The following is a 27612-nucleotide window of genomic DNA, read 5'->3' on the forward strand; positions in this document are numbered from 1 at the left end:
ACCCTTTTAGGGATCTGGAATTGTTTCTCAAGGCTTTCCAAAGCTTTTTCAAAAATAGCATTTAATTCTTTTGACGCAGGGAAGGTTAGCGAAGCTTTCTTATTTTCAGTGAAAAAAGCCTCCTCAACATGCTCAGGTGTGGTATCATTAACATTTAACACATCCCTGATAGCCTCTATCAACAATTGCACCCCCCTTGCAAGAGATGCAGACCCCCGCAACATATCCCTATCACCATCTGTAGTGTTAGAATCGGTATCCGTGTTGTCTTGTGTGACATACACAAGCGCACGTTTGTGGGGGTATATAGCGGTGTGTCCTGAGGTACCAGACACAGGCCATACTGCCATAGAGCTCTGTAATACCTGGGTTGCAGATTCATTACTGGCAACACTGTCAGAAATCTGAGAAATACAAGTTTTGATAGAGGAAAACCACTCTGGTTCCCTTGCTGGCATCTGTGCTAAACCAGTACTAACCTGATTACATGGAATGGGATCATCCTGTGAGGACAAATCCTCTGCAGCATATGACACACTATCCCTGGACATAGCTAAAGGAGACCAAATACTCCCCACACACACAGGTGGGGGCAGGCAGGGGGGGGTCGGTGACTAACTCACCACTCTCTTCAGCTCTGTAAGGGGTAGGCGGCATGCTGCTGGGGCGAGCGGTACCCCTGTGGCGGAGACCGATCAGACCCCTCTGGAGCTCAGTGTCCAGTCAGCGGAGTCAGTGGCTCAGACCCCGCAGGGCGGACACTGCTCCCCTCCTTAGTCCCTCGCTGCAGGCAGGCTGTTGCCAACAGCCTCCTGTAAAAAAATAAACTCTAAATTAAAACTTTACTAGAAAAGCTCAGGAGAGCTCCCCTAGCTGTGACCGGCTCCTCCGGGCACATTTTCTAAATGGAGTCTGGTAGGAGGGGCATAGAGGGAGGAGCCAGCACACTCTCTCAAACTCTTAAAGTGCCAATGGCTCCTGGTGGACCCGTCTATACCCCATGGTACTAATGTGGACCCCAGCATCCTCTAGGACGTAAGAGAAAAGAAGTGATAACAATAAGATGTTTAGAGAAGTTATGACAGTGTGGGGTTAGCTTTGAGGCAGCAGACTATAGGAGAGCTGTATCACACCTTCTATAGAAGATGGGTTTAGAAATTGCCCATAGTAACCCATTTGCTTCTAGCTATCATGTACTTCATATGAGCAACTTCTCCACCTGTCCTCTTAATTTATTTGGACAGTTTTTTAGATCACCTTGCAATGTTGTCACAAATACCATGACCGCCATACTTTGCAGGCTCTACAGGTGCCCCAGCTTTTCGCACCATAATCTTCATTGTTAGCTTCTTGCCTTTCATTTTCACTGACTGAAGCCTTCGTTGGAGTTCTTCTGAAAGGCTCATCAAAAAGGTTTCTGCTTCACTGGGCTGTAGACAAATACTTTTTTGTTAATTAAACTAATCAACACACAGATATTACCCATCAGGTTTACATACAAACAGTATCTGCACAGCTCAAAACTGTATGATGCGTTAAAATAGAAGCATAGATGTTGATGGCAGATAAGAACCACTTAGAACATTAAGTCTGCCCCTTTTTTATCCTTTAGGTAATCTCAACCCTTTTTGAACCTTAGGGCCTAAGTCAGATCTGATTGCAGCAGCAAATTTGTTAGCAATTGGGCAAAACCACGTGCACTGCAGGTGGGGCAGATATGAAATGTGCAGAGAGTTAGATTTGGGTGGGTTATTTTGTTTGTGTGCAGGTGTATAGGTTTCTGTATGAGGTGTATATGAAACATAAATGCATTCTGTGCTTAGACTGGGGTCCAATCGCCATGATATCTCATTATGGTATGCAGTTATTCCAAAATATGGAAAAATCCAATATCTAAAATACTTCTGGTCCCAAGCATTTTGGATATGGGATACTCAACCTGTATATAAAGAAAGCCATTTGACCATTAAGGAAACCAATGTAAATCTGATACTTTAGTTGATCAATAGATCCTCTCTATTACCAAACAAGTCTAAGCCATGACAGAACCACTAAAACCACTGCATGTCCCAAGTACCCATACCCAAGATGTACCTGTGTAAAACGGATGCCATAGTTAATTTCAGCAGATACAGATTTTCGCTCTCTCTCTTTGCGAATAGGTCGATCATCTAAGCCTCGGCAGAATCGGTACAACATCTGACCTGTTTTTGGGCCAAACTCCTTCTGGAGTTTCAACATTGTAAGATTTTGGAGATCACCACACGTTTTAACATTTAAGGATGACAATTTATATTCCATAGACCTTCCAACACCTAAATGTGATATATCAAGGAAAAATAAATAGGTTTCACTAGAATGCAAAGACAGTGGTATTTAAAAGTTTTTGTTTTTTTTTAAATACTGTGCGTGCCATTTTGGTCATATTATATGTCGTTCTCCAACTTGTTTTTATTAATGTGTACAGAAAAAAAAAAGTTCTAAACCATAACGGCATATACATTTTTTTATTCATATACAGTATATCCAGTGTTTTGCTTTTTTTTGAGGTAAAGAAGTACGAGTCTTTTCTATTCACTCATGACAACAAAATGATAATATATGGTTGCACCTTAGCTCTTCTAAAACCGTGTTCTCTCTATTTTGCCATATTCAAATAAAGACTATAAATTGCTCCGTTTGGGCGACCATTAATAAGGACTGCCCATTGAACAATTCTCCCTTTATATTTTTAGGTTGGTACTTCACTACCTTTTTGTTGAACACCATTACCACTCTTACAGTAACCCCCTAAAGAATATTCTATTGGAGGCAACATCTCACAATTACATCTATTACGTAAGGGATAATTGCACCAAAAAACTTTGAACGTGGAATAATCAGCATTTTATGGCGGTTACACACACAAAAATTCTTACTGGGATTCCAAGACTCATGTGATCAATCATTAATAGTGAAAAATCATGACATGAAATTACCTGGCAAAGTACTGACTAGTTGACCTCTAATAAAATCGTCTACTTCCTCTGGTTTTAAATGATACTGTCCATCTGGTTTGGCTCGTCGGGTTGCCATTCTAGCAAGAAGAATATTGGATCCTACAAGGAAAAAGCAAATAAAATACTTATATTTCTGAAGACTGCAAATTCCCATGTAAGACTATAAAAGGAAAGTCAGCTGGTGTGTATTCACTACAGACTGCAGCAGCTGAAACAATTGTCAACACTTAAACATTGGAACGCCATACTGGCAATTGCTTAAATAATTGAAAACAAACTGAATAAGTCATTTTGAAGTTATAATGTGTGTAATACATTGCAATATTATTTTCACACCAGTTGAGAATGCCTTACTTAATATTAATACTACCTAGAACAGGCATGTCCAAACTGTGGCCCTCCAGATGTTGAGAAACTACACATCCCAGCATGCCCTGACACAGCTTTAGCATTCTCTGACAGCAAAACTGTCAGGGCATGCTGGGATATGTAGTTTCACAACAGCTGGAGGGGCGCAATTTGGACATGCCTGACCTAGAAGATACAGGAATTGGATTATTTTTATCTTTGGTAAGTTAATATTTTGTACTACTGGCGGGCTGTCAGGTGAAGAATCACTTCCACATTTAGCATTTCATAACAGGGCACCTGGTAACACTAACAATTTCCATTAGTTAACCAATCATGCTGTACAATACTTAAGACAAATGTGCTTTCTGCTTTTACTGTGCATGGATGAATATCTTGCATTTGATCTATGGATGCTATAAACCCAGAAAATGATAAGCTCCCATAAAATATGGAATAGATACAATATAAAAAAAAAGATCACAAAAATACTATATGTTATTAATACCATATTATTTGTAAGCAACAGTCAGCAGCTTATACAAGCATACAGCAGACCCTGTTAACACATGCCAACAAGGTTTCGGCAACATGGATGAAAATTGTAGTTTGCTGTTAACTTTTATGCGTGGTTTCAGAATATGACACTGACAATGTTCTATCACGTTACATGTTTTATAGACAAGCAAAAATATCTTTAAAAACGTTAACAATGCTTACAAACTGACAACACTTATGTTGTATTTAGTTATAAAAATAGGCACTATAATTACAGTTTACATGTGGAGGGATGGCGATTGCAAACAATATGTATTGTTCCACTCCTTATGAGAAAACATTAATATATTTCTGATAGACTGCCATCTGTGTTATGTGGCTGCCAGGAGTGTAATAATCAATAAAGTGTAAATATGAACCAAATACAAAACAAATGTTTATTTCAGAAGACTGTTTTGGTTTAGAATCTGCAGTGGCAGGTTGTCTAGTTTGAGTGTGTTGTTTTGAGAAATATTTTTAAATGGAGTAAAAACATTTATGTATACAGTCACTAAACAGATTTTGCTATATTTGTGGACAAGTTACAGTCAGTCAAACAAACAGAAGTCAGTACAAGCATATTATGTTTATTTTGGCAGCAGTGTGGGTGAGCAAGATAAAATTTGGCCAAAACATATGTGCTGCATAACATGTTATGTAGGTCTGATAAAATAGATGAAGGGGGACAATAGTATGGCTTTTATGGTTGTCTAACAAAAACTGAGGGATTTTCAAAGAAAAGTGAAGTTAACAATGAATATCCCATTCTCCCATCCGCAATAAGGGCCCGATTCAGATTTGTATGGAAAAACCTACGCTCTATAGATTTTTCGGCTACAGTTAATCATCACAAGTGAAGCTGCCGCCCATAAAAGAATAGAGACGCCCACCAGAGTCATTGCAAAGTTCCCAACAACTGATACACACAGTACCGACACAATAATGTGGAACATAAACTCCCGGAGTGAGTCTATGGTCACGCAGACTGGCTGTGGCAGTAGCGACACTGGCACCATGTTTCTCTACGTACATGATAGCAGCTGAAGGGCGATACGCACACCCCAAAATCAGCCGTTACATGCCTATGCCTTCGCCACCACTCCCCGTTCTCTCCCCCAAAAAGTCCCTTCCTGGCATGTGTGCAGTGCGATCGCAGCGCATTCAGTCTACTGATAATTGCTCAGTAGCGTCAACATCGCTACATTGCGTACAAACATGAATTAGGCCCTAAGACCAGTGTCACATACACCTGAACTCACAGTTCCTTTTCCTCCATGTAACTGGGAGGAATTCACCATTCCAGAAGAAAAAAGTGTTACCTGAGAGCACTGCTGGTCCCTCTACATTTTGAAATCCCAATACTGCCCCGAGCATGACAAAAAACACACTTAATTGAGCAAAGTGAAGTTAAATTACTTTCAATGCAACAGGCCAGTATATTAGGGTTGTTCCAATGCAACATGCTTTCAAAAGACATGAGAGTTTCTGTGTTTAATTTCATAATAACATGAAAGGTTTTCATGTAATTTTTTAAAGGTTCCCTCTGCATCTGTAAAGATGTACATGGGATGATGGATGAACTAGGCTTTCATCACAACACCGGAGGATGCAGATAATTCATTGAGTCTTCTAAATCAAGTTTAAAAGCTGTTTTATTAAATAATAGAAAAACAAACTATCAGTACCAGTGGCTCATTCTGTAGCTATGAAAATAAGTATTTACTTACCGATAATTCTATTTCTCATAGTCCGTAGTGGATGCTGGGGACTCCGTAAGGACCATGGGGAATAGCGGCTCCGCAGGAGACTGGGCACATCTAAAGAAAGCTTTAGGACTAACTGGTGTGCACTGGCTCCTCCCCCTATGACCCTCCTCCAAGCCTCAGTTAGGATACTGTGCCCGGACGAGCGTACACAATAAGGAAGGATTTTGAATCCCGGGTAAGACTCATACCAGTCACACCAATCACACCGTATAACTTGTGATCTGAACCCAGTTAACAGTATGATAACAGAGGAGCCTCTGAAAAGATGGCTCCCAACAATAATAACCCGATTTTTGTAACAATAACTATGTACAAGTATTGCAGACAATCCGCACTTGGGATGGGCGCCCAGCATCCACTACGGACTATGAGAAATAGAATTATCGGTAAGTAAATTCTTATTTTCTCTAACGTCCTAAGTGGATGCTGGGGACTCCGTAAGGACCATGGGGATTATACCAAAGCTCCCAAACGGGCGGGAAAGTGCGGATGACTCTGCAGCACCGAATGAGAGAACTCCAGGTCCTCCTCAGCCAGGGTATCAAATTTGTAGAATTTAGCAAACGTGTTTGCCCCTGACCAAGTAGCTGCTCGGCAAAGTTGTAAAGCCGAGACCCCTCGGGCAGCCGCCCAAGATGAGCCCACTTTCCTTGTGGAACGGGCTTTTACAGATTTTTGCTGTGGCAGGCCTGCCACAGAATGTGCAAGCTGAATTGTACTACAAATCCAACGAGCAATAGTCTGCTTAGAAGCAGGAGCACCCAGCATGTTGGGTGCATACAGGATAAACAGCGAGTCAGATTTCCTGACTCCAGCCGTCCTGGAAACATATTTTCAGGGCCCTGACAACATCCAGCAACTTGGATTCCTCCAAGTCCCTAGTAGCCGCAGGCACCACAATAGGTTGGTTCAGGTGAAAACGCTGGAACCACCTTAGGGAGAAACTGAGGACGAGTCCTCAATTCCGCCCTGTCCGAATGGAAAATCAGATAAGGGCTTTTACAGGATAAAGCCGCCAATTCTGACACGCGCCTGGCCCAGGCCAGGGCCAACAGCATGACCACTTTCCATGTGAGATATTTTAACTCCACAGATTTAAGTGGTTCAAACCAATGTGACTTTTGGAACCCAAACTACATTGAGATCCCAAATTGCCACTGGAGGCACAACAGGAGGCTGTATATGCAGTACCCCTTTTACAAACGTCTAAACTTCAGGGACTGAAGCTAGTTCTTTTTTGGAAGAAAATTGACAGGGCCGAAATCTGAACCTTAATGGACCCCAATTTCAGGCCCATAGACACTCCTGTTTGCAGGAATGTAGGAATCGACCCAGTTGAATTTCCTCCGTCGGGCCTTACTGGCCTCGCACTACGCAACATATTTTCGCCAATTGCGGTGATAATGTTTTTGCGGTTACATCCTTCCTGGCTTTTGATCAGGATAGGGATGACTTCATCCGGAATGCCTTTTTTTTTTTCAGGATCCGGTGTTCAACCGCCATGCCGTCAAACGCAGCCTGCGGTAAGTCTTGGAACAGATAGGGTCCTTGCTGGAGCAGGTCCCTTCTTAGAGGTAGAGGCCACGGATCCTCCGTGAGCCTCTCTTGAAGTTCCGGTTACCAAGTCCTTCTTGGCCAATCCGGAGCCACGAATATAGTGCTTTCTCCTCTCCATCTTATCAATCTCAGTACCTTGAGTATGAGAGGCAGAGGAGGGAACACATACACTGACTGGTACACCCACGGTGTTACCAGAGCGTCTACAACTATTGCCTGAGGGTCTCTTGACCTGGCGCAATACCTGTCGAGTTTTTTAATCATGTGGACGACTTCTGGGTGAAGTCCCCACTCTCCCGGGTGGAGGTCGTGCTGAGGAAGTCTGCTTCCCAGTTGTCCACTCCCGGAATGAATACTGTTGACAGTGCTATCACATGATTTTCCGCCCAGCGAAGAATCCTTGCAGCTTCTGCCATTGCCCTCCTGCTTCTTGTGCCACCCTGTCTGTTTACGTGGGTGACTGCCATGATGTTGTCCGACTGGATCAACACCGGCTGACCTTGAAGCAGAGGTCTCGCTAAGCTTAGAGCATTGTAAATGGCCCTTAGCTTCAGGATATTTATGTGAAGTGATGTATCCAGGCTTGACCCTAAGCCCTGGATATTCCTTCCCTGTGTGACTGCTCCCCAGCCTCGCAGGCTGGCATCCGTGGTCATCAGGACCCAGTCCTGAATGCCAAATCTGCGGCCCTCTAGAAGATGAGCACTCTGCAACCACCACAGGATGGATACCCTTGTCCTTGGTGACAGGGTTATCCGCTGATGCATCTGAAAATGCGACCCGGACCATTTGTCCAGTAGGTTCCACTGGAAAGTTCTTGCGTGGAATCTAACGAATGGGATTGCTTCGTAGGAAGCCACCATTTTTACCCAGAACCCTTGTGCATTGATGCACTGAGACTTGGTTCGGTTTTAGGAGGTTCCTGATTAGCTCGGATAACTCCCTGGCTTTCTCTTCCGGGAGAAACACCTTTTTTTCTGGACTGTGTCCAGGATCATCCCTAGGAAAGAGAAGGCAAGTCGTCGGAACCAGCTGCGATTTTGGAATATTGAGAATCCAATCGTGCTGCCGCAACACTACCTGAGATAGTGCTACACCGACCTCCAACTGTTCCCTGGATCTTACCCTTATCAGGGAATCGTCCAAGTAAGGGATAACTAAAATTCCCTTCCTTCGAAGGGATATCATTTCGGCCATTACCTTGGTAAAGACCCGGGGTGCCCTGGACCATCCCTACGGCAGCGTCTGAACTGATAGTGACAGTTCTGTACCATAACCTGAGGTACCCTTGGTGAGAAGGGTAAATTTTGACATGAAGGTAAGCATCCTTGATGTCCCGAGACATCATGTAGTCCCCTTCTTCCAGGTTCGCAATCACTGCTCTGAGTGACTCAATCTTGAATTTGAACCTCTGTATGTAAGTGTTCAAAGATTTTAGATTTTAGATTTAGAATCGGTCTCACCGAGCCGCCTGGCTTCGGTACCACAATAGTGTGGAATAATACCCCGTTCCCTGTTGCAGGAGGGGTACCTTGATTATCACCTGCTGGGAATACAGCTTGTGAATGGCTTCCAAAACTGCCTCCCTGTCAGAGGGAGACGTCGGTAAAGCCGACTTTTGGAAACGGCGAGGGGGAGACGTCTCGAATTCCAATATGTACCCCTGAGATATTACCTGAAGGATCCAGGGGTCTACTTGCGAGTGAGCCCACTGCGCACTGAAATTCATTGAGAACGGGCCCCCACCGTGCCTGAGCTTGTAAAGCCCTAGCGTCATACTGAGGGCTTGGCAGAGGCGGGAAAGGGTTTCTGTTCCTGGGAACTGGCTGATCTCTGCAGCCTTTTTCCTCTCCCTCTGTCACGAGCAGAAAAGAGGAACCTTTTGTCCGCTTGCCAACAAAGGACTGCGCCTGATAATACGGCGTCTTATTTTGAGAGGCGACCTGGGGTACAAACGTGGATTTCCCAGCTGTTGCCGTGGCCACCAGGTCTAAAAGACCAACCCCAAATGTCCCCTTTCAAAGGCAATACTTCCAAATGCCGTTTGGAATCCGCATCACCTGACCATTTTACTGGTAGAATTGGACAACGCACTTATACTTGATGCCAGTCGGCAATTATTCCGCTGTGCATCATGCATATATAGAAATGCATCTTTTAAATGCTCTATAGGCAATAATATACTATCCTAATATTTCCAGTCAGGGAATCCGACCATGCCCACCCAGCACTGCACCTCCAGGCTGAGGCGATAGCTGGTCGCAGTATAACACCAGTATGTGTGTAAATACCTTTTTGGATACCCTCCTGCTTTCCATCAGCAGGATCCTTAAGGGCGGCCATCTCATGAGAGGGTAGAGCCCTTGTTCTTACAAGCGTGTGAGCGCCTTATCCCCCCTAGGGGGTGTTTCCCAACGCACCCTAACCTCTGGCGGGAAAGGGTATGCAGCCAATACTTTTTAAGAAATTATCAATTGTTATCGGGGGGGAAACCCACGCATCATCACACACCTCATTTTATTTCTCAGATTCAGGAAAACTACAGGTAGTTTTTCCCTCACCGAACATAATACCCCTTTTTGGTGGTACTCGTATTATCAGAAATGTATAAAAACATTTGCCATTGTCTCAATCATGTAACGTGTGGCCCTACTGGAATTCACGGTTGTCTCTTCACCGTTGACACAGGAGTCAGTATCCGTGTCGGCATCTGTATCTGCCATCTGAGGTATCGGCCGCTTTAGAGCCCCTGACGGCCTATGAGACGTCTGGACAGGCACAAGCTGAGTAGCCGGCTGTCTCATGTCAACCACTGTTTTTTTATATAGAGCTGACACTGTCACGTAATTTTCAACAGTACATCCACTCAGGTGTCGACCCCCTAGGGGGTGACATCACTGTTACAGACACTCTGCTCCGTCTCCACATCATTTTTCTCCTCATACATGTCGACACAAACGTACCGACACACAGCACACACACAGGGAATGCTCTGATAGAGGACAGGACCCCACTAGCCCTTTGGGGAGACAGAGGGAGAGTATGCCAGCACACACCAGAGCGCTATATATATATACAGGGATAACCTTATATAAGTGTTTTTCCCCTTATAGCTGCTGTATGTTTTAATACTGCGCCTAAATAGTGCCCCCCTCTCTTTTTTTAACCCTTTCTGTAGTGCAGGGAAGAGCCAGGGAGCTTCCCTCCAACTGAGCTGTGAGGGAAAATGGCGCCAGTGTGCTGAGGAGATAGGCTCCGCCCCCTTTTCGGCGGCCTTATCTCCCGGTTTTTTGTATATTCTGGCAGGGGTTAAATGCATCCATATAGCCCAGGAGCTATATGTGATGCATTTTTTGCCATGTAAGGTATTTCTGTCATGTTTTATTGCGTCTCAGGGCGCCCCCCCCCAGCGCCCTGCACCCTCAGTGACCGGAGTGTGAAGTGTGCTGAGAGCAATGGCGCACAGCTGCAGTGCTGTGCGCTACCTTATTTAAAGCCAGGAACGTCTTCTGCCGCCGCTTTCTCCGGACCTCTTCGCTCTTCTGGCTCTGTAAGGGGGCCGGCGGCGCGGCTCCGGGACCCATCCAGGCTGAACCTGTGATCGTCCCTCTGGAGCTAATGTCCAGTAGCCAAGAAGCCCAATCCACTCTGCACGCAGGTGAGTTCGCTTCTTCTCCCCTTAGTCCCTCGATGCAGTGAGCCTGTTGCCAGCAGGTCTCACTGAAAATAACAAACCTAAACTAAAACTTTCACTAAGAAGCTCAGGAGAGCCCCTAGTGTGCACCCTTCTCGTCGGGCACAGAAATCTAACTGAGGCTTGGAGGAGGGTCATAGGGGGAGGAGCCAGTGCACACCAGTTAGTCCTAAAGCTTTCTTTAGATGTGCCCAGTCTCCTGCGGAGCCGCTATTCCCCATGGTCCTTACGGAGTCCCCAGCATCCACTTAGGACGTTAGAGAAAAACACTTAAGATGCCATGATAATCTTGTTAAATGCCATCAACTATAATTTGCTGGCAAATCTGTTCCGACTTGAAAGTTGCTACTTTGTTGCTTGCACTGCAGGGTGGTTTTACCAAGTACCTGTATTGTTGTTTTCTGTGTTTATGGGATAATCGGCATGGGAGCAGCATTACATTGTGAAGGCCTGGCCCATCAGAGGAGTTTGTCCCTGGAAAGCACAATATCAAGTATAGATCTTAAAGTGAATACTACTTCTCCCTCCATATTTTGCAGGCCCACAAATTAGACTATTTTTATAAACTTAACACGGCAGAATTGGCTGCATAGAAATTATTTGGTTCTGTGATTTGTGGAATTTTAGAAAATAAAAAAAGCCTACAACTATAAAGAGCTAAGGAGCTGAATTACTATAAAAAAAAAAAAAAAGTCATGGTGCCTTATGTTGTTGAAGATACATTTACCTACATTCTCACCTGGACTTATTTCCGGACAATTTGGGGACTGCGAGTGATCAGCAGTGGGAACTATTCCATCAAGATACTTGCACAATATGATGACTGATTATTACTGTTATATGGGAGGACCACACTACTCTTAAGCAGAATTTTTTTTTTATCTACCCTCCTTTACATTTATTTGTGTGTGCCTTACACAAGGCTTTTGTTATCAAATGTGACTGTTTTCACAATATTATCCCTGATTTAAGCCACTCCGTTAAATTGTAATTAAATTTACCAAAGAACACAATACTATAACATAAAAATGTGACCTGTTAAAACTTTTTGAAGGCAGTCATGTTCTGTACAATTTAAGCAAATCCTCCTATTTCATTCATGTTGTCGAAAATAAAGTTTAACATTGTTGACTAGTGTTAATTGTCCTACAAAAACAGACAGAATGGGGTTTAGCTGTTCTGTACAAACATTGCTACTTGTAAAAGGGGGTGTAAAAATCTAGTAAGACATGTTAGAAAGAAACAGAAACTTAAATAACTGAATATACAGAGCTAAGGGGCACACACGTTAATATTGTAGAAGACAAAGATACACTATTCAAAACCTTCTCAATGCATTAAGTACTATTGTACTCTGGGGGTAATTCCAAGTTGATCGCAGCAGGATTTTTTGTTAGCAATTGGGCAAAACCATGTGCACTGCAGGGGAGGCAGATATAACATGTGCAGAGAGAGTTAAATTTGGGTGTGGTGAGTTCAATCTGCAATTTAAATTGCAGTGTAAAAATAAAGCAGCCAGTATTTACCCTGCACAGAAATAAAATAACCCACCCAAATCTAACTCTTTCTGCACATGTTATATCTGCCTCCCCTGCAGTGCACATGGTTTTGCCCAATTGCTTTCAAAAATCCTGCTGCGATCAACTCAGAATTACCCCCTCTGTACCTAGTGTCACAATTGTTGCACAGACTTCTCTGAATGTTACACGCATGAACGTAAAAGTAAAGCACAAGGAGAAGAGTGGATGTCATTCTAAATCTGCCATTAAACAAGCAAGGGTTCTATTCCATTCTTTACCCAAGGGAAACTTGTTATGAAATGTCAGTGTTGTACAACCTATTGGAAAAATTGCATTATGCAAAACAGGGCACCTGTGGGCCACAGAAAAGCAGTAGGGCCTTATCTGGTACAAAACATTATTAAAGGATTAACAGCAAAAGTTAATAAATAAGTGTATCTGCAAAGTGTACTAATTTGTTGTTACTCTCCCCATAACACTCCCTCATAATACACCCTGGCCCTTTCAGGTACAGTACAAAATGACAAGATTTACTATTTTTTCTTCCTGCAATATCTGGCAAGTCAACAAAACAAGCTAGAGTACGCCTAATTTGGTTTTGCAAATATCTTGGACATAGGGCCTAATTCAGAGTTGATCACAACAGCAAATTTGTTAGCAGTTGAGCAAAACCATGGGGGTCATTCCGAGTTGTTCGCTCGCAAGCTGCTTTTAGCAGCTTTGCACACGCTAAGCCGCCGCCTACTGGGAGTGAATCTTAGCTTATCAAAATTGCGAACGAAAGATTAGCAGAATTGCGAATAGACACTTCTTAGCAGTTTCTGAGTAGCTCCACACTTACTCGGCATCTGCGATCAGTTCAGTCAGTGTCGTTCCTGGTTTGACGTCACAAACACACCCAGCGTTCGCCCAGACACTCCTCCGTTTCTCCAGCCACTCCCGCGTTTTTCCCAGAAACGGTAGAGTTTTTTCACACACACCCATAAAACGGACAGTTTCCGCCCAGAAACACCCACTTCCTGTCAATCACATTACGATCAACAGAACGAATAAAAAACCTCGTAATGCCGTGAGTAAAATACCTAACTGCATAGCAAATTTACTTTGCGCAGTCGCACTGCGGACATTGCGCATGCGCATTAGCGACTAATCGCTCCGTTGCGAGAAAAAAATAACGAGCGAACAACTTGGAATGACCCCCCATGTGCACTGCAGGGGGGCAGATATAACATGTGCAGAGAGTTAGATTTGGGTGGGGTGTGTTCAAACTGAAATCTAAATTGCAGTGTAAAAATAAATCAGCCATTATTTACCCTGCACAGAAACAAAATAACCCACACAAATATAACACTCTCTGCAAATGTTATATCTGCCCCCATGGCAGCGCAGCATGGTTTTGCCCAACTGCTAACAAATTTGCTGCTGCAATCAACTCTTAATTACCCCCATAGGGCGATATTGAATCGGCAGTGGTAACCGACCGCAGGTAATTGACCCCCCAGGGATATTCAATCTCCCGAACTGTGGCTGCCGGCAGCCCTTTTTGGGGACTTCATTTCACCTGTCGGAGGCAGACGGACACAAATCCTTGATAATCCGCCCTATCAGCCCCGTTTCTTGTGAAAACTCTTAGGTCTAGGAACTTATCCAGAATTCTGTGCGATTTCACAAGAAAACAGGAATATTTTTGCGTGAAATAAAGGGGTATAATTGAATAGATGCGAAAACATTGGGTAAAAATTGCGATAACATCCCTTTTTTGCATAAAAATTAAGCGGGGACAATTGACTTTACCACTTAGAAAAGTAGATTAAAGGATTTATTCCAAATCATAACAACCCCCCCCCCCCCCTAAATTCAACAGACTTTCCAATCAAATGAGAAAACTTTTGTCTAATACAAGTAAAAGGCTAGACTGAAGAAAGAAAAATAATGAACAAACGACTGGCCAATTAGTCTAAAATGAAAACAACTAGATCCTTACTATCCTTAAGAATAAGATGAGAAACACTCAACTCTGTACAATACCTACCTGTGCATTTTCCAGTAGCTGTAGTTTACTAGATTAATCCACTTACAGTAAGCCTTTACTACAGCACTAAAGTCATCCTTGACGAACAGCAGACAATCTATAGCAAGGCAAAACAAGCTCTATAGGGAAGCAGAGAAAAATGCAAGAGTCATGGTTGGGCTATACAGATATTTTGAAAATATCTTAAAACAGAATTTATATCAGCTCAGGATAACTGACTTCGCAAGTATTAACATAAATCTAATATTTTAACGCAGTTAAATGCCAAAGCTACAGAAGCAGCAGTTTGTTAGGCACAATAAAGCTATAATTTACAAATGAAATTACGCACAATGCCTGTAAATATTTACATAAATTGTGGCACCAATTCAGCAGTTATTAGGATCACCTATGCATGCCTCAGGGGTAGACGGAGACAAACACTCAACGTTTTGTCCTATATATAGCAATGAAACCTATGCTTGGTGCGTTTACGTAATCGCAGAATGGAATTCTTGGCTGACTTAATAGTTTAAGAGAGTCCCATGTCAATCTGACACACACTGATTGCCACCAAACTACATTTCCAGACTGCGAAAAAGCAGACAGCAAATAACATATCCTCACATTCATCTGAGCATGTTTACATGCATGATGAATGACAATGCAGCAGTTTGCTAGTGTCCAGATTGTCTAATATGCTGCAAAAATAGATTTTGTTCTTAATGGAACAAGCTAACGTTGCACAGATTGCAGGTTACAAAGAGGGAGAGATTGGCTAAAGAGTATGTACAATTCGGCTGCAGCAACAAAATCACCTAGGTCAGGATTTCTCAAGGTTTCTTTTAAAGTAAGCATTCGGTCTTACAAGGTTTCCCCAGCACCCCTTTGTATGTGAAGCAGGAATCTTCCTTCCCCAGTCTAAGATTTTATTTATTTTGCGGTCTATAGTTTTCGGTGACATGTAGAAGGCTGAAGTATTCTTAAAAAATGTAAAAGGCCTGCATTACACATACACCATATTAGAACACACATAACAAGAGAGACAAAAGCAAGAGGACTTAAAATCACACATGTCTAAAAGGGAACCAATAAGAGCAGGAATATATTGCACGGGAAACAAATCATTAAAGTTGCCAGAATTAAGAAACCCCTAATTATTTTGGTATCCTAGCAGAGGTGTGTACCTGGCGATTATTGGCTGCTGCGGGGACCCGGCATTTGCAAATGCATACACACCATGCTGCAGAATGGCCTTTCTGAGTTATATCTTTAACTTTCTCATCTAGTGTGTATGGGGTTTTAAGGGTATATTTACTAATGTGCAGGTTTTTAAAAGAGATGTTGCCTATAGCAAAAAAACGAGATTTATAATAAGAACTTACCTTTGTTAAATCTCTTTCTGCGAGGTACACTGGGCTCCACAAGGATAGACATTGGGGTGTAGAGTAGGATCTTGATCCGAGGCACCAACAGGCTCAAAGCTTTGACTGTTCCCAGAATGCACAGCGCCGCCTCCTCTATAACCCCGCCTCCCTGCACAGGAGCTCAGTTTTAACCAGCCCAATGCAGTAGCAGGAAAAGAGACGACAATGGTTAGTAGCCACATACACCACACTCTCACGACAGGAGAAGTGTCAGCGGTTAATGCCATACCAACCCAAAGAAGCTAAGGGCGTCAGGGTGGGCGCCTTGTGGAGCCCAGTGTACCTCGCAGAAACAAATTTAACAATGGTAAGTTCTCGTTTTCTGCTGCGGGGTACACTGGGCTCCACAAGTATAAACATTGGGGATGTCCTAAAGCAGTTCCTTATGGGAGGGGACGCACTGTAGCGGGCACAAGAACCCGGCATCCAAAGGAAGCATCCTGGGAAGTGGCAGTATCGAAGGCATAGAACCTTATAAACGTGTTCACTGAGGACCACGTAGCCGCCTTGCACAATTGTTCAAGGGTCGCACCACGGCGGGCCGCCCAAGAAGGTCCAACAGACCGAGTAGAATGGGCCGTAATGTGAGCAGGAGCCGGCAGACCAGCCCTCACAGTGGCGGATCTTGCCACGGGCAAGCGGTACTTTTGCCCGGAGGGCGCCGCACCAGGGCAAGATCCGCCATTGTGCCCCCCGCAGTGCCCCGCTGTGCCCCCTCCCCGCTTTGAAGGGAACCAGACGCGTAGCGTCTAGTTTCCCTTCATTGAGAGGACCTTAGTTGTGCGGTGCGCGATGATGTCATCGCGCACCGCACAGTAAAGGTCCTCTCCATGAAAGGAAACTAGACGCTACGGTCTAGTTTCCTTTCATGTAGAGGACCTTTGCTGTGCGGTGCGCGATGACGTCATCGCGCACCGCACAGCATAGTGGCACAGACACTAGGGGTCATAATTGACCTAGTGTCTATGCTGTTCTATGGGAGAGACGTAATAATGTCTCTCCCATAGATCGAGGAGAGGAGAGAAGAAGAGCGGCGCCGGCGGAGGAGGTCTGCAGCGGTCTGGATCAGGAACGGGGATGGTAAGTATACGTTTATTTTATTTTTTCTTTCAGCGTCGCTACAGGGGGCATACATGAAGGCGTAACTGACCACGCCCCCATTTGAAGCCACGCCCCTATACTTTGCCCGGGGCGCCACAAGGCCAAGAACCGGCCCTAAGCCCTCACATAAAGCAGGTGCAATCACCATTCTAATCCATCTGGCCAAAGTCTGCTTGTGAGCAGGCCAGCCATGTTTGTGAAATCCAAACAGTACAAAGAGAGAATCAGATTTCCTAATGGAAGCAGTTCTCTTCACCTAGATACGGAGAGCCCGTACCACATCCAAAGACCGCTCTTTGGGAGTCAGATCAGGAGAAAAAGTGCCGGAACTACAATCTCGTGGTTAAGGTGGAACGAGGAGACCAACTTAGGTAAATAACCGGGACGAGTCCTCAGAACCACCTGGTCACGGTGAAATATCAGATATGGGAAACTACAGGACAAGGCTCCCAAATCAGACACTCTTCTAGCTGAAGCAATAGCCAGCAGAAACACCACCTTAAGGGAAAGCCACTTAAGATCAGCTGAACCAAGAGGTTCAAACGGAGACTCTTGTAACGCCTCCAAAACTACCGACAAGTCCCAAGGAGCCACAGGCGGGACATACGGAGGTTGGATACGCAACACACCCTGAGTAAAGGTATGCACATCAGGTAAGGTCGCAATTTTTCTCTGAAACCACACCGACAAGGCAGAAATATGAACCTTGAGGGAGGCCAGACGCAGGCCTAAGTCCAGGCCCTGCTGAAGAAAAGCCAACAACTTGGCTATACTAAACTTAGAAGCGTCATAATTGTTAGATGCGCACCAAAGTAGGAATGCCAGACCCTATGGTAAATCCGAGCAGAGGCCGGTTTCCGGGCCCGCAACATAGTTTTAATGACCTCTTCAGAAAAACCCTTAGCCCTCAAGACGGAAGCTTCAAGAGCCACGCCGTCAAAGACAGCCGGGCTAGGTCCTGGTAGACACAGGGGGTCTGAACGAGGAGGTCTGGGCGTTGTGGAAGTAGAATTGGACGCTCTGACGATAGGCCCTGCAGGTCTGAGAACCAGTGCCGTCTGGGCCACGCTGAAGCTATGAGAAGCAGATTTCCTTTTTCTTGCTTGAACTTCTGAATTACCCTGAGCAGGAGTGACACCGGAGGGAACACATACGGCAGCCGAAACCTCCACGGCACCGCCAGCGCATCCACGAATGCTGCTTTAGGATCCCTTGTCCTTGCTCCGAAGACCGGAACCTTGTGATTGTGTTGAGACGCCATCAGATCCACGTCTGGAAGACCCCACTATTCCACGAGGAGTTGAAACACTTCTGGATGGAGGCCCCACTCGCCGGCATGTACGTCCTGACGACCGAGAAAGTCCGCTTCCCAATTCAGGACTCCCGGAATGAATATTGCCGATATGGCCGGTAGATGGCGTTCCGCCGAACGTAGAATCCGTGAGACTTCCTTCATTGCCAAACGGCTTTGAGTGCCGCCTTGATGATTTATGTAAGCCACTGTGGTGGCGTTGTCCGACTGTACTTGAACAGGACGATTCTCAATTAAATGCTGGGCCAGGTTCAACGCATTGAAGACCGCCCGCAATTCCAGAATGTTGATCGAGAGGAGAGATTCCTCCTTGGTCCACAGAAGGGACGACCCCTGCACAATTGTAGGTCCCGGAGCCACCAGTGTAGCGACAGACGGACCTCCGGAGTCAAGATGATCATTTGAGATCTGATCCGGTGAGGCAGGCCGTCCCACTTGGCTAGAATCAGCCTCTGGAGGGGGCGAGAATGGAATTGAGCATACTCCACCATGTCGAATGCTGATACCATTAGGCCCAGCACCTGCATTGCCGAATGTATCGACACTTGCGGACGAGAAAGGAAGCAACGAATCCTGTCCTGAATCTTCAGGACTTTCTCCTGAGACAAGAACAACCTCTGGTTGTGAGTGTCTAACAACACTCCCAGGTGCACCATGCTCTGAGCAGGGACCAGGGAGGATTTCTTCCAGTTGATGAGCCACCCGTGGGCTTGTAGAAACCGGACAGTCATATCCAGATGACGCAGGAGAAGATCTGGGGAATTTGGCAGGATTAACAAGTCGTCCAGATACGGCAGTATCCTGACCCCTTGACGGCGGAGTACCACCGTCATCACCGCCATAAATTTGGTGAAGTCTCGCGGAGCTGTTGTTAAACCAAAAGGTAACGCCCGAAACTGGTAATGTGGGTTGCCAATAGCGAACCTCAGGTATTGTTGATGTGACACTGCTATAGGAATATGCAGGTAAGCATCCTGTATGTCCAGGGAGACCATGTAGTCCCCAGGTTCCAAGGTCAGAACTATAGAGCGAATGGTTTCCATACGGAACTTGGAAACCTTCACAAACCTGTTCAATGCCTTGAGGTTGAGAATGGTCCGGGAGGACCCATTCGGTTTCGGACTAGAAACAGCGGAGAATAGTACCCCCGGCCCCTCTGAGCAAGAGGCACCTGTACGACAACTCCTGTATCCAGGAGGGTCTGTACCACCGAGTGTAGAGCTTTTGCCTTTGTCTGGTCCAAAGGGACGCCTGTCTGGCAAAATCGATGAGGGGGTCGGTATTTGAAGGCTGTGGCGTAACCTCGAGTAACTACTTCCTACACAGGCATCTGAAGTGGTCTTCAACCATTCCTGGGTATATCCTAGAAGCCGATCCCCCAGGGGGAGGCCCGCCCCATCATGCGGCAGGCTTATCGGTCTTGGCAGCTGGCTGACTGGCAGCCCAGGCTCTTTTGGGCTTCGGCTTACCAGGTTTGGAAGTGCGGGCCTGCTTATGGTACGCCTGACCTTTTGCTTTACCTGAAGGACTATTATATAGAAGCAAAGATTGTGTACATACAGATGGAGCGCTCACCAATTAACATATTAACCCCATGTGTGACATGACGGACAAAGTGATAGGGAATAAATACATTCACCCTTAATAGGATGATGATCCTCAATGGAAAAATGAAATGGTAATTTCCTGAAAGGTTCTTTTCCTTCACATGCAAGGCATAAGTGGAACTGGTATATCCTGAAACAAAAAAGTACCTCTCTTCCCAATATGAATGAGAATTTTAGAGAGGTACTGTGTAGAAAGCTCTGATGACTTTCATCAGTGGCCAGTGTCCTTTGCTGCAGTGGTGCTGTCGCTTCACAGCTGAGTCCCAGGGACTGCTGACAAAAAGGTGAGGTGCGGGCCAGAGCCAAGTCAGCCACAATCTTATTTAAGTCCTCCCCAAACAGAATATCTCTCTTGAAAGGGAGTACCTCCAGGGTTTTTCTAGAGTCCAGATCCACAGACCAGGATCTCAGCCACAATATCCGGCGAGCTAGGACTGATGTAGTAGAGGCCTTGGCTGCTAGAATACCGGCATCAGAAGCCACCTCTTTTATATATCGAGAAGCTGTGACAATATATGACAAGCATTGTCTAGTATGGTCAGAAGAGATTTCAGCTTCTAACTCCAAGGCCCATGCCTCAATAGCCTCTGCAGCCCATGTACCTGCAATAGTGGGCCTTTGTGCAGCACCCGTGAGGGTGTAAATCGCTTTCAGACAACCCTCCACACGTTTATCCGTAGGCTCTTTTAGAGACGTGACGGTAGTGACAGGTAGAGCTGAGGAAACCACCATCCTAGCCACATGTGAGTCCACTGGAGGAGGCGTTTCCCAATTTTTAGACAGCTCTGGCGCGAGGGGATAGCAAGCCAGCATATTCTTTTGAGGCACAAACTTCGTACCCGGGTTTTCCCAGGGTTCCTGACGTATATCCACTAGGTGGTCAGAGTGAGGTAAAACTTGCTTAACCACCTTCTTACGCTTGAACCTATCTGGTTTCTTAGGAGGGACAGATGGCTCGGGATGATCCGTAATCTGCAGAATTAATTTAACCTCCAAAAGATCAGGAACATCCACATGTGAACTACCCTCCCCATCAGCCGTATCCGAGTCATAACCTGAGGGGTAAGTATATGTGTCGTCTTCATCAGACGAGGTGTCAGTGACAGCAGTGGATTGTGAGGAGATAAGCGCTCGCTTAGAGGACCTCTTGGACTTAGGCGAGCGTTGGTCAGACTTTTTAGTAGTCAAGGACTGGTTCAACTTCTTTAATTGAGCAGATAAATCGTCCGTCCACGGCGGGTTAGCTGCAGGGACCACATACGGTTGTACCGGCATTAGGGGTCCCATAGGGGGAGTTAGTTTATGAACTAGCGTATGCAGAAGCGTGGAAAAAGCGGCCCACGGTGGGTCAGTATGTGCCTCCGTTGCCACAGTCCCACTGGGGGGCAAGGAGCCCCCAGAACCAGAGCCCACAGCTGCTATATTCTCCTCATATGGCCCTGTGGCGTCAGCAACACCGGCAGTGTGTTCAGCCCCAGAACCGTTACCCTCAGAAGCAGACATGATATAACTTGCAGTATGAGGTTAACACAGTACAATTATCAGCAGCACTATACCTCTGAACCCAAACCCCTGCACAGTGTAGTCAGCACTAGCAGAGATAAAGGAGAGATGTATTGACTAAATCACAGAGAAAAATACGTAATACAGTATATCTTTGTGAAAATCCTATATTAGATAACACCTGACGCACCAAGCCCCCTCAGGTTATGGAATATAGGGATAGCAGGTTGATTGAAAGACACGAAATGGACACCACTCAGCTATCAAATGCACACACAGAAAGTCACAGTTTGTACAATGCAGAGGTTATTACTGACAATAATACTGCACTGGACTAGCTTACACAGCTATATAACTAGATATAACAGTACACAGTAAGAACTGGATGTATATCACAGGGTAATTTGTGCTATAAAACCCTGACTAAGTGCACTCTTTCTTAACTATCACTGTCTAAAAAGGCAGGTAGAATACTTAAGTGTCATATAAAGGCACAGCGCTGACAACCAGGCGGCTTTACATAGGAGGATTTGCCCAAGCAGTCCCAGGAACAGTGAGCTGAGGGATAATGGCACCGCAGACACTGATAGGGAGTGAGGAAAAGACAGATATGCAGCTCCAGGGCGGGAACACTTGCTAGAAATGGCGCCCTGGGGGAAGGGCTTCAGGTCTAAGCCTTCTCCCCTCTGCTGGCAAAACCACCGGGTATTGTGGGCGATATAAGAATTGGTTTAGAGAGAAAAGCTGACCTGCCCCCATGCCCTGGTGATCTAGTGGGATCGCCTGTACTGCCACAGTGTCCACTGACCGCGCCGGATCGCGATAAAGACTGGGTCCCGCGATCGGGACCCACTTACCACCTCCCGAAGCGCTGCCACGCGATCCTGGAGAGCCCCAGCCGTGTGTGTCTAACGTGAAGAAATCCGGAGCCTCCGCTGTAGGTACCCGGCAACCAGTGCTCGGTAGTGTACAGCGCCGCTGGGGAGAGCTGGAGCTGCAGCAGTGAATGTCACAAGACATTTACCACCGCTGCTGCCCTTGAAGTCTTCACTTTTTACCTTCTAAAAAGCTTTTCTTAGCGCTGCTTGGAGCAGCCCCTCTGTTCAGTACCTGCTTACTGCAGCACAACTTACAAAACTGAGCTCCTGTGCTGGGAGGCGGGGTGATATAGGAGGCGGCGCTGTGCATTCTGGGAACAGTCAAAGCTTTGAGCCTGTTGGTGCCTCGGATCAAGATCCTATTCTTCACCCCATTGTCCAATCCTTGTGGAGCCCAGTGTACCCCACAGCAGAAAAGGCAGGTAGAATACTTAAGTGTCATGTAAAGTCACAGCACTGACAACCAGGCGGCTTTACACAGGAGGATTTGCCCAAGCAGTCCCAGGAACAATGAAGCGGAGAGATAATGGCGCCCAGACACTGACGGGGAGTGAGGGTGAGACAGATATGCAGCTCCAGGGCGGGAACATTTGCGGGAAATGGCGCCCTGGGGCTGGGGGAGGGGCTTCAGGTCTAAGCCTTATCCCCCTGCTGGCAAAACCACTGGGTACTGTGGGCTACTGAAAATGGTTTAGAGAGAAAACCTAACCTGCACCCATGCCCTGGTGATCTAGTGGGATCGCCTGTACTGCCACAGTGTCCACCGCCAGTACGCGCGGCCCGCCTCCCACTGACCGTGCCGGATCGCGACAAAGACCGTGTCCCGCAAGCGGGACCCACTCACCACCTCCCGAAGCGCGGCCACTCGATCCCGGACAGCCCCCGTCGTGTGTGCCTGATGTGAAGAAAACCGGAGCCTCCTGCTGTAGTTACCCGGCAACCAGGGCTCGGGAGTGTACAGCGCCGCTGGGGAGAGCTGGAGCTGCAGCAGTGAATGTCTTCTGACATTTACCACCGCTGCTGCCCTTGAAGTCTTCACTTTTTTCTTCAAAAAAAGCTATTTTTAGGGCTGCCTCGAGCAGCCCCTCTGTTACGTGCCTGCTTACTGCAGCACCAACTACAAAACTGACCTCCTGTTCAGGGAGGCAGGGTTATAGGGGAGGCGGCACTATGCATTCTGGGAACAGTCAAAGCTTTGAGCCTGTTGGTGCCTCGGATCAAGATCCTACTCTACACCCAAATGTCTATCATTGTGGAGCTCAGTGTACCCCGCAGCAGAAATCGGAGTCTAGCTATTATCTTCTAGAAGGAGCTACATAAATGGCAAGTACAATCTGATTGGTTGCCACGGGCAACATCTCCACTTCTAAAAACCAGCACATTCATAATTAAATACACCTGTGCTTTAAATTAAACCAGTGCTTTATTGCCATAAAGTCACAGAAACATGACAGAGCAGTTTATTTAACTGTTGCTGAGAGGGGACAAAGATGCTCTCTGCATACAAGGATTTCCAATTGGGGAAAGCACAACCCAGCAATTTCATATGCTATGGCAACAAACATTTCCAGGCTGAGATCAAGTACTGTATATGCATGGCTGAAAAGCACAGAAGGCAGCAAGAAATAAACCAATGCCTTGAGGAAAAGCTAAAGTAGTTTTGATGATTTTGTCCAGAGTATAATCATTGCCAGGTGCTGCAGAATGCAACTTAATGACATCCCACACTTACTATTCTAAATGAACAATACATACTGTTTTGTTTCTGAAGTGTTCAGATTTATTTGGACATACTCATACTTTATTCTCATGAGAGTCTTGCATTTCACAAAAATACAACACGCTTAAACACAGTACCATGATGAATTTAATGCCCCATTACTGCTTTTCTGTGGCCCCCAGTGTCCAAGAACTTCTTTGTATTGCATGACATGGTCTCTAAAAACAACATATACAGGACCACTAACGAGGATAGAACAGCACCAAGATACAGCAAAATAGGCAGGCTAAATCACAATTCAAAAAGAAAATGCTTATACTATAAGTAAGGTGAGGCAGATTGTTTTTAATCATGTCATTGGTTGTATGCATTGTTTATTTGTAACTATGGAGACAGTGATGGACGTCAGTTCCTGACCAGGCCACAGACATGACCGGAAACAGGAACCGGCATTTGATCACGGCCCGGGGGAGCGGAATATTCAAAGTTGGTAAGTTGTATTTTTCACTTGTTTGCTCAAATAAAATGAGCTGAGACGCTGCAACCCATGCAGTGATGTGGAGTCTCGTTTATTAGTGCAGAGTGCATAATAATATTATTTATTTATATATATATATATCTATATATATCTATATATATCTATATATATATACACACACACACACACACATATCTATCTATCTATCTATCTATCTATCTATATATATATATGTAACAATAGAGGAATAGGCGCCCTTGGGATATACTTCCTCCCAATAATAAATAGGATTCAGCAGGAATCTCTAGACATGTATAAGTATATGTTTGCTCAATATTTTAGAGCATAAAAATCACATTAACATGTTCCATATAAAATTTATTAAAACATAAAAACACAAGCAATGGTACAGAGAATTAAGTATCCATCCTTAACAAATTACACCAAACAATTATACAGAGGACAAGTAGAATAACTTTTACAGACTCCTCCTTCTCCTTATAGCAAGTTTGGAGATTGGTGTAACAAATAGAAAAACCCAACGCGTTTCGTCTTGCGCAAAGACTTCATCAGGGGTATATCTCGAATGCTTGATAAAAATTGATAGAATGTCAAATGAATTAACAAATAGGCGTTCAGGATACTTGAATACTACCCACACATCAGTGGGATATATAGATGAAAAATAGATTGGGCCTTTTATTTCAAATGCTTGACTGACAAGTTCAAATACACAGGTCTAACAAGGGTTCATATAGATGTGTGACCCTCCAGCAGATCAGCAGTGTTAAGCTCAGTTCCACTGGAACTGAGCTTAACACTGCTGATCTGCTGGAGGGTCACACATCTATATGAACCCTTGTTAGACCTGTGTATTTGAACTTGTCAGTCAAGCATTTGAAATAAAAGGCCCAATCTATTTTTCATCTATATATCCCACTGATGTGTGGGTAGTATTCAAGTATCCTGAACGCCTATTTGTTAATGCATTTGACATTCTATCAATTTTTATCAAGCATTCGAGATATACCCCTGATGAAGTCTTTGAGCAAGACGAAACGCGTTGGGTTTTTCTATTTGTTACACCAATCTCCAAACTTGCTATAAGGAGAAGGAGGAGTCTGTAAAAGTTATTCTACTTGTCCTCTGTATAATTGTTTGGTGTAATTTGTTAAGGATGGAGACTTAATTCTCTGTACCATTGCTTGTGTTTTTATGTTTTAATAAATTTTATATGGAACATGTTAATGTGATTTTTATGCTCTAAAATATTGAGCAAACATATACTTATACATGTCTAGAGATTCCTGCTGAATCCTATTTATTATTGGGAGGAAGTATATCCCAAGGGCGCCTATTCCTCTATTGTTACATATTTCTATTTTTAGTCCCTCCTAACAGGGGTCTTAGCGGAATTTGGGCAGCCATATCTATATTCCCCATTTTCTTGTTGTGTAAAAGCGCAGAGGGAGAGTATTTGTTTATATATATATATATATATATATATATATATACATACATACACATACATACATATACACACACACGCTTGGGGCCAGAAGTATTTTGGATATATACATACATACATACGTACACACACACACACACACACACACACACAGGTTGAGTATCCCATATCCAAATAATCCGGAATACAGACTTTTTTGAGTGAGTGAGATAGTGAAACCTTTGTTTTTTGATGACTCAATGTACACAAACTTTGTTTAATACACAAAGTTATTCAAAATATTGTATTAAATGACCTTCAGGCTGTGTGTATAAGGTGTATATGAAATATAAATGAATTGTGTGAATGTACACACACTTTGTTTAATGCACAAAGTTATAAAAAATATTGGCTAAAATTACCTTTAGGCTGTGTGTATAAGGTGTATATGTAACATAAATGCATTCTGTGCTTAGATTTAGGTCCCATCACCATCTCTCATTATGGTATGCAATTATTCCAAAATACGGAAAAATACGATATCCAAAATACCTCTGGTCCCAAGCATTTTACTCAACCTGTATATATATTATATATATATATTTATTATCCTGATGATGGGGTGAGATTCACTGAAACCTTGATGCACTTCCAAAGCTGTTCTCAAATGTGGGAGTGCCCCCTTTATATATATATATATATATATATATATATATATATATATATATATATATATATATATAGTCATTGCCCAGAGCTTCAGGGACTGAGCAGTATAAACATCCACCATTGCTAATAGCAGCCCTGCACTTGAATCACAGTAGCTGTCATCCCTGTAAAATAAGGAGTGCCAGCTTGTGTGGCTGCAACTTTCAGGCCCTAAATTCCTGCATAGATCTGAAAGCACAGTGTCCAGCACTCAGATGTAGGCACTCTGTTAGGACATAGTAAAGATATGTTGTGAAGAAACACGGGCCTATTTTAAAACAGTGATACATTTTTGAGTTGATGAATAGCAGATGGAGGGTTTATAAATTAGTTGAGATAATGAGATTTGAACAGGGGATTAATCAGTGAATGCATTGTGGGTTTGTATAGAGAAAATAGAAACATAGCACTGAACAGCAGTTGTAATGTGACATTGTTTATCTGCTGAAGTGCCCTGTAGTGACTATTAATGTTACTAGTGCCAGAGCGCGGACATTGCTGCATGTGAAATAAGCAGTGTCATGATGTAAGGGGGGTGAGAGGTCAGCAAAGCAAGCGGTCACAGCTAGATAGCGGAAGGACGGGATACAGTTACACTGCCGGCAGTCGGGATCCCGGTGGTCAGGATACAGATGCCAGAATCCCGAATGCTGACGATGCCACCAGACGGAATCCCAGCTAACAGGGGCTATTCCTACTCGTGGATGTCCCCGACACCAATAGAGTGGGAATAGAACCTGTGGCAAGCACAGCGAGCACGCTAACTCATCGCGTGGCGAACCCGCAAGGGGCTTGCTAGTGCTCGCCCCACTGCTGGCATTCTGGTGGCCAGGATCCCGGCGTTAGTATGCTGACCGCCGGGATCCCATACCTCTCCCGGAAGGACTAGGGTACCAAATACACAGAGTAGCCATGTGATGTTCCTATTTAACTGATGCCTGTAAATACTTGACTGAGATGTTCCCTCATTGCTGTATGTTTCAATTAAACATTTATAAG

General features: G+C 44.7%; 1 protein-coding gene across 5 annotated transcripts in view; it reads right to left on the reverse strand.

Annotated features, from left to right (window-relative positions):
- REV1 (REV1 DNA directed polymerase) overlaps positions 1-27612 on the reverse strand; it is a 266941-nt gene that overhangs the window by 101977 nt on the left and 137352 nt on the right. For all 5 annotated transcript variants that reach the window (XM_063953373.1, XM_063953375.1, XM_063953372.1 and 2 more), the window contains 3 exons: positions 2979-3098; positions 2095-2315; positions 1258-1430 (listed from right to left, as the gene is read on the reverse strand). In XM_063953373.1, coding sequence (XP_063809443.1) covers positions 1258-1430; positions 2095-2315; positions 2979-3098 — 514 coding nt within the window. The remainder of the gene's footprint in view (positions 1-1257; positions 1431-2094; positions 2316-2978; positions 3099-27612) is intronic.

This window comes from Pseudophryne corroboree, chromosome 2 (assembly GCF_028390025.1).
Source record: "Pseudophryne corroboree isolate aPseCor3 chromosome 2, aPseCor3.hap2, whole genome shotgun sequence".
In the NCBI taxonomy this organism is placed as follows: domain Eukaryota; kingdom Metazoa; phylum Chordata; class Amphibia; order Anura; family Myobatrachidae; genus Pseudophryne; species Pseudophryne corroboree.